The 8,396-nt window shown below is 42.5% G+C and overlaps 1 protein-coding gene across 1 annotated transcript in view; it reads right to left on the reverse strand.

Moving 5' to 3' along the window:
• MKX (mohawk homeobox) overlaps positions 1–6,315 on the reverse strand; it is a 58,750-nt gene extending 52,435 nt beyond the window's left edge. Inside the window, exons 1-2 of the mRNA XM_012732707.1 lie at positions 6,239–6,315; positions 5,894–6,053 (exon numbers count right to left, since the gene is read on the reverse strand). Coding sequence (XP_012588161.1) covers positions 5,894–6,053; positions 6,239–6,240 — 162 coding nt within the window. The 5' untranslated portion in view covers positions 6,241–6,315. The remainder of the gene's footprint in view (positions 1–5,893; positions 6,054–6,238) is intronic.
• Between the last annotated feature and the right edge of the window lie 2,081 nt (positions 6,316–8,396).

Below are 8,396 nucleotides of genomic sequence, written 5' to 3' on the forward strand. Positions count from 1 at the left end.
CTAGGACATGGCCCCAAGTTATTATAATGGTTTGTGTGGCAAGATACACATAGAAAGTTTCTTGTTCTTGTAGATTTACACCGTAAAGATGCAATTTTTGCACATTGCTCAAGCCCTAATTATTGAATGGACTTGCGGGAATTCTGCTTTAAAGAAAGTACATTTTGTCCTTGTCCTCATGGGTAAAGCATGTTTTAATTCATGGGTACAAAGACATATCATATGTTATGCAGATAATCAATATTACCTCCTTAGTACCCTATTCTATGATAATTGTCCTTTTAAATTTATGTGCAGTGAGTAATATTTCACCAAGGAATTTCATAAATCTTAGTCTTTATCAATCCGCCTTCCTGTTAAGCTCTGCTATTATTACTATGACTGAATATTCTGTCTTCTCCAGCCTCTATAGACAAATACCACACACACGTACTTAAGCCTTGTTCTTAAGTGCTAGGAATAGATAAACTGAACACACAGAAAGACTAGCTGTGAAGTACCACATACAATTAACTACAGTGACATCCACTATAAAAGCACAAAATGTGTCATGTGCATTTCTTCACTACATTTTTCAAAACTTTCTATTCTCTCAGTCATTGCCAAATATCTAAATTTTCACTACTACTAAGTAGAGATTTAAGAACATTCTTTTTTTTTTAAAACTCAGATGTAATTGACAAATGATATTATATTGGTTTCAGCTATGCAACATTTGTATTTCCCTATTAGTAAGTGATGATGTAAGTGATTTTTTCATGTGCCCATTGACCAACTCTTTCTTGGATGCTTTTAATAAACTCATTACCAAGACTGGTGAAAGAGTTTATTACCTATGTTTTCTTCTCGGGGTTTTATGGTTTGGGACCTTACTTTCAAGATTTTGATCCATTTTAAGTTAATGTAGTTCAGAGTCATTCTTTCGTGTTGGATATCCAACTTTCCCAACATCATGTATTGACATGGCTGTCCTTTCCCTGTTAAATATTCTGACTGCTTTGCTATTAATTAATTATATATGCGTGGGTTTATTTCTGGGCTGTCTATTCAACCCTATTGATATGTCCTCTGCTAAACCATACTGTTTTGATTACTGTAACTTTATAATAAAATTTTAAGTTAGGAAGCATGATGCCTCCAGCTTTGTTCTTTCTCAAGATTGCATTGGCTATTTGTGGTCTTTTATGGTTCCATGAAAATTTTAGATGTTTTTGTGCTCTTTTGTGAAAAACACCAATGAATTTTAATAGTGATTACATTGAGTCTGTAGATTGTTTTGTGTAGTATGAGAATTTTAACAATATTTAGAAATATCTTGAATGGAATAAATTTATTTATTCATGTTTTCTTCAATTTTTGTCATCATTGCCATGCATCTTTTAAAACATTTACTAAAATGCAATAATCTTATCACTTCAAAAATACTAGCATACTATACTTCTAACATACAAAAATGGGAATCTATATGTCATGGCAAGATTAATAGGCTTTTCATTTATATGAGTTATATTTTTTATACTGTTTATACCCATAGTCTTGGCATAGTATATTAATTACATATTCTATGATTTTCAAGAATTGTTTTCTGATGTCTAACATAGGCTCTTTCTCAAGTAATTTCAGAAGCTCAACTGTTACCCAAGCTGTAAATATATTTACTAGCTCTTTATAGCCAGAAATTTATAGTACAACTTAGAGCTGGATGTAGTCCAACCTGATCAATATCTAGTCCAACCTGATTAATGTCTATTTGCCATAAGTTGTGAATGCAAATATATGACTAGTAAATTTGCATGCATTTTATTTTGCAATTTTTTTTCAATGTCAAACTCAGAATTTTAAAATCATGAATTTTATGGTGAGTGCTTGGGGAACAGAATATCTAGAAGCTTGATAAGAAAACTAGGAAATGTTCATCCTACTCTAACAGCCATGTTTACATACTTCATATTGAAAAAACAATCATTATAGGAAACCCACAGGGATACACTGGCATCTTTCCACCTTTGAATACAACTGACAAGCTTATTCTGGACTATTGCTCTGAAATACTGAACACCACATTTCCATACCAATAAGTATAATACCTGGAATAATATAAAGAAGCAATCTGAGATTTTGTTGAATATTTAACAGTAGGCATATCCTGGCATTCACTAATTACATACATATTTCATCAGAAACACTCAATATCAGGAAAAACATTGCAGTTTCAGCCAAATGTGCATGGATGTACATTGGAATTTGAAACATCTCTAAGAGGCAGGGTAATCTAGTCACAAAATGTAGTCTCAAACTGTACTTGTGCTGTATTTTGTATGGTGATCATGAAAGAAATCATTTAAGGACACATTTCATTTTGAAAATCCAGAAAATAATGCATAAAAATGTTATTATACACACACACACATGATAAGGGGATATGCTGAAACCAAATACAGTTCCCATCTACCCTTCTTACATGTAACTCTCCAAGGCATTTATTTCTTGGTAAACTCCATATCCTACAATAATACAAAAATCCTAATCTCACATTACTTTGTTATTCCACAATAAAAATGATTTTGAGAGTACAAATTATGTGTTGATAATATTTGAACAACAGTCAATCAGAGAAGCCAAATACAATGGAATATTTTGGTTGACTAAGGTCAAAATACACATACACACACACACACAGACATAAGTATCTCCCTGTTAATTTTTATAAACATGTTTATATCTCATCAAGAAAATGCCAAGTTAATAATGTAAATGAGAGCCAAACATAGTTATAGCAAATAAATATAAGTTGCCAAGTCTAGTGAGAAATAACTCTTTTTGCTTCACTTTTCAGGGATGAATGGTGTTGAGAACTGACCTTAGAACTACTTTCAACAGAAAAATACTTTGAGTTTCTAAACTATATCTCCTATACTAAGTTTTGGCCTTTGTTTCTTGACTTGATGGCCAGGTTTCACACCCTTCCTTATCAATTTAAAAGTAGCAATATAAGACAAAACTACTTCTTATGAGAAGTTTGACAGTTTGACACACAACCTCAAGGAAAATGTTCAGTGTAAAGAGAGTATCAAAACACAAGACATTCTTAAACAGAATAAAGCAGTTGTGCTGAAAGCTTACAAATATTAACCATAGGAAGAGAGATAGGAGGTATTACAATCAACAAGAAAGAGGAGTTTGGTGCTATAAATAAAGGCCCATTCTATGTTTTTCTATAAACATAAAAATATGATGCATTTTCAGATACAGTGAAAATAATAAAAAGATGTGTACTTATGCTTGTTTTTAAGAGCTACCACATAGCATTAAAGATAATGAACTGCCTGCTGCATATGTGGGATGGCATTTACAGCTAGACTATCCTAGATTTGAAGATATTCTCTTAGATGCCTAAGACATTCATAAAGATGTTTCAGAAAACTGCCTTGTATTATAGTGGTTTCCCCTGATTAGAGCTTGTTTACTTTAGAAATAGGTACAGATGCTTGTTATATGGAAAGTACTATACTGGAGTGACCCAGGGGAAGATGATGAATAAGACAAGTTCGCCCTTCTCAATTATACAGGAGAAATTTATTCATTGGAAGAAACTGACTCATTCAGTAGGGGCCTAATTTTTCAGGAATCAGACTTTTTGCTCAGATCACAGTCTTATAATTCTCTTCTTACATAATTTGGTTTACATGAAGAATTTGCTTCGGATGTTTAATGTTTGTTTGACTTATACAAGCTCCCTACATATGAATATATAAGTAAGCAGATATGTATATATGTACTTACATATTTGAACACATTTTTCTTACCTAGATATCCCATTAAGCATAATTGAAAATATTGCATCAAAATTAAATTATACATATACATAGATATCCCTTGGCTATTCTATGCATTTTCATTTTTTTCCATTTATCACTTTAAAGTTTCATAAAGGACCTTTGTTTACTACAAAATTTGGAAATTGTAAAGTATATCACTTATTATAATTATCTTTGCTGCATTAAAATTACATATATTTTCTGGAATTTTCTGAGGATTAATATGAGAAAAAGTAATAAGAAAAAAATTTCAGTACTTGAATAAAATTTCACAAAAATTGGAGAAACGTAACCTCATCAAGACCTTAATGCAAAACTTAAAGTTACATGTATTTTAACTATCATTCCAGGTAACAATTATTTGATCCTGTTTTTTAAAATGTCACATTGAAGTTCAACAGACTACACTACCCCAAAATTTAACTGTCTCATCAGTTGACAAATACAACTTTTCATAAGTAAAAATGTTCTAAATGTGTATGTAAGAATGATAAGCAAAAGAACTATTTCCTTATTTCATTAACCAAAAGAATTTAATACTTTATTAGTGAGATCACTGTGAAATATCAAAATAGCTCCATAAATTCGTGTACTTAAACACAAATAGCTATCTGTTTTAACTGAAATTTGAACACATGTACTCATTTTCATAAATCAAGTTTTTCTGACCAGAAAAATTTTTAGAAACTACTTTTGTAAATCACTGAAAATTCAGTTTTCTATTAAATAACTAGCTTAACTATTAAGCCAAAAATACTAAATTAAGTTTCCCCTTCAGAGATGCAACAAAGCACTATTAATACTATTTCCAGCTAATATTAAAGAAAACAGAAGTTTTTCTCTGTAACTGTGTTCTGAAATAACCAGACAAGTACATATTATAATCTGAGTAAAACTAAATATAATTCAACCCTCATGCTTTGACAAAATCTCCAGTAATTCCTTAGTGGTAATCTTAAATACTTTGAAAGCAATTTTTACTCTATCTATAGTTACATGTTTTTTACTGTAGAGTTTTTCCCCTCACTATAAATTTAATGGAATGACCAAAATTTCACAAATGTAATGATGTAGTGCTACTATAACATGTGAAAGTCTCAGTTCACTTAACGCCTCCTCCGCTTTCTGAATAAGTTTGTTCTGTCTGCATATATAAAAGTTTATGTCATCATATTTATTCAAGAAAAACGTGGCATGATAGAATGAGCATTTGGCTGGAATTATATTACTTCCAGGCCTACCTCTATCCCTGACTTACTCTCCATTTTAACATGCCATGGTGAATATCCAAGAAGACAATGTGTGGGCAAAGCCTGTGAGACGTATAGTGGCGATGCTCATTTGAAAAGAAACACATTTGCACTATTCTCTACACTTGGCGAAGTAACAGAACCACCTCACATCTCTTTTCTTACCTCAGTAGAAAGATACCGCCAATAACATTTTGTGGAGTCTAGGTAATTCCCAGAAAGCCTCTTATTATTACCAAAAAAAAAAAAAAAAATCCAAAACCCCTTAGTGAACTTCCACCCACCTTCTATTTCCGTTAATAGTGGAAAAATTGAAAGTCACCTTGTACTTGACCTTTAATGGGCTCTAATGTGGGGTGCTGTTCTGCAGGGCCCTCAAAAAACTTGGTCTCAGGCCAACAGCCTCAGCATCACCCAGAGAACTTGTCAGAAATGCAAATAACTAGCACCACCCTACTAGTCTTACTACTGAATGAGAAACTGTGGGGCCCCGGAAGTTGCATTTTAACAAATCCTCTGGGCAACTCTGTTGTCCACTCAAGTTTGAAAATCACTTTTCATGATCCCACCTATGTCATCTGTATACAGTCTGGACTCTCAAACCCCTCATAATCCTGCCATTGACTTTTCACTGCCTTCCCTAACAAAACAACGCTCTGTCTGTCCCTCCTGCACCACACACAGTGACTCCCACGACAGAACCTGGCACCGTGTCAACCTTCTTCGTGCTTCAGGGGAGCCTCCCTCTGCTCCACAACACCTTGTGCCCCTGGGCTAACCAGCCCCCATCCTGAGACCCATTAAGGCCTTCCGGGCCCGGATTACCTGCACCAGCGTCATCTGCGAGCCCAGAGCCAAGAGTATCTTCTCGGTCTTGGTGGGGTACGGGTTGTCACGGTGCTTGTAAAGCCACTGCTTGAGGGGCCTGGCCATGTCTTGCAGGGCCTGCCGCTTGTGCCTCACCTTCCCGCCGCTCTGCCGGGCCCTGGGACAGCGGGAGAGGAGCGGGCTCCCGGTGAGCAGCGCCAGCGGGTGCAGCTCGCCAGGACCCCCTAATTCTGAAGAAGCTTCAGGCCGCCGGACCCAGAGGTCGGAGCTCTGCATCCAGCACAAGCAGCCCCGCCATGCACCCCACCCCGCGCCCCAAGGCAAGGAAGGGGAACCACGCACATTTCTGGGTGGAAATATCTCTCCTCGGCAGCACTCTTTAAAATATCCCGGGTGTCGCAGAGATCAGTTGGCAATAGCCAGTTGGCGGTGGCCAGAGGCTAGGGGTTTAGGTGAAGATGGATGGGACTTGATTTGCTACGAGACGAGCGCGGCAGGCTGCCCTCCCGGCTCGCCCGCACAGCGCCCTCGGGTGACTCCGGCCTCGAGAATCCAGGAGAAGACCGGTCAGCTCTCTACTGTTCTTCGAAGGAATTTATGCCTGGCTCTTGGGGCTTCCCGTCGCCTGCGGTCATTGGAAGGGTCTCCCAATGAGCCGCGAGAAGAAAGCTAGGGGTGACGGCCGCCCGCTGCCCTGTTCTCCTAGCGCTCACCCAGTTGGCTTTGGGCCGCGAGGGAAAGGGGCGACTTTCCACGCGAGCGGCCGGTGGAGCAAGGATGCAGAACACAAAACCACTCGCGGGGCCTTTTGTCTACCTAAGGGAGTGTTTAAAGTCTGGACAGCTCCGTCCCCTCCAGTGAAATAGCTCAGCCAGGCGCTGTCTAAAGGAGGAAGAGGCGGACCGCGAGCAGCAGCCCGGGTCGGCGGTGCGCGCTGCGCTCCCGCGAGGCTCCGGGAGGGGTCGCCGCGCCGCCGCCCTCGCGCCGCACCGCTCCGGGAGGCTCGCGCGCCCGCCTCCAAGGCTTTTGCCTCTTTGAACACTTTGAAACACAATTCCATCCAAAAGAACTGGTAGTAACATTTTGACGAAACCTAATCTCTCGTTCACTAACCAGCCACGCCGCAGAACAAGCAGCTGATGCAATCCTTCAGGTGGAGCCAGCCAGGACCGCTTCCCCTCCCCCAACGGGCGCGGGGACGTGGCTTGGCTGGAGACAGCTGCCCACCTTCTGACAGCTGCCCCTCTCCACAGCCCCTCACCCCCAAGCCCCAAAACCCTGCCCCGCGGGCCCGCGGTCTCTCTCCACCCCCCCCTCCCGGGTCCGAGCTGCGAGCGCTTCCTGGGCACCCAGCGCAGTCGACCACTTTGGCCGCTGCAAAGTCAGTCTCGAGGCCTTGGCGAGGCGCTGTAGTGACCGAAAAGAGACTGGCCCACGGGGCTGGCCCGACCTGGGAATCCCCGAATGTTTGGTCTGCCCGGTTCCTACGCATCTCATCCTCGGCCGCGCGCCTGCACCCGCTCCACCCAGAGGGCCACATGCCGGACGAGAACCCAGGGGCAGTTCCTCCTGACCTGCTTTCAGCAAGCCGCTTTTTAGCTCTTCTGACCAATCGACTCCTGCTCCCCACCCCCCATTTTTTGAAGAACTAATAACTTAAAATGAGGATGCTCGTGGTCAGGAGGCGGGGACCTAACCTCTCGGGAACTCTGGGCCGCAAATCCGCAGCCTGGCTGCCACTTGCAGGCCAAGCTGCTCACCGACCCCTCCTCTGGGCGCAGGGGAGTGGGGGCCCCGGGAGGGTGCGCGTACCCGGTCCTCCGGTGTCTCAAGCCGAGATTGTCCTTGAGGGGCGGGCCGTCCGGAATGCCCACCTCGGGGCGGGCGTGGGGACCGTCCAGCACGCCGCCGTAGGGTCTGCCGCCCCGGTCCCGCTCCGGAGCGCCGTGGTCCTCAAAAAGCACCGCGCCGCTGAGCTTGTTGAAGACGAGGGTGTTCATGGTGCGGGCTGACAGGGGCGCGCGGCGCGGCCGCAGCGCCTCGGAGCCGGGCCGCCTGGAGCTCCGCAGGGCTCGGGGTCTAGGAGACGAAGGTGCATCACGTTACTCGCTGAGAGCGCTCGCTCCCTGCACGGCTCCAGCCAGACTAGGGCTTAGGCGCCCGGGGCCTGAGCCTGGGGGGAGGAGCGGCTCTACCGCACCTGGAAAAGGGAACCTCTGCCCCCACCTGGCATCTCGCTACCGGTCCCACCGCGCTGCGGCTCCGGGGCCGGCGCCTGCGATCTCCCGGGCCAGGCGATATGCCCCTCCCCCCTTCAGAACTCAATCTGGAATAATTACCCGCGGAGGCAAAGGAAAGTAATTCCTAAACGAGGCTCCCTGTTTCTGTTCTAATGTGGGAGAAACGCATCGGATAGCAGAACCGGGTAGGTGCAGGGCCACGCGTGGTTCTTGAATGGCTACTGAAGACTAACGCCCTCGGAGCTCCCGCTCGGGTCGTA

The sequence above is a fragment of the Condylura cristata genome, unplaced genomic scaffold (genome assembly GCF_000260355.1).
Source record: "Condylura cristata isolate star-nosed mole 26May11 unplaced genomic scaffold, ConCri1.0 scaffold00035, whole genome shotgun sequence".
NCBI classification, from domain to species: domain Eukaryota; kingdom Metazoa; phylum Chordata; class Mammalia; order Eulipotyphla; family Talpidae; genus Condylura; species Condylura cristata.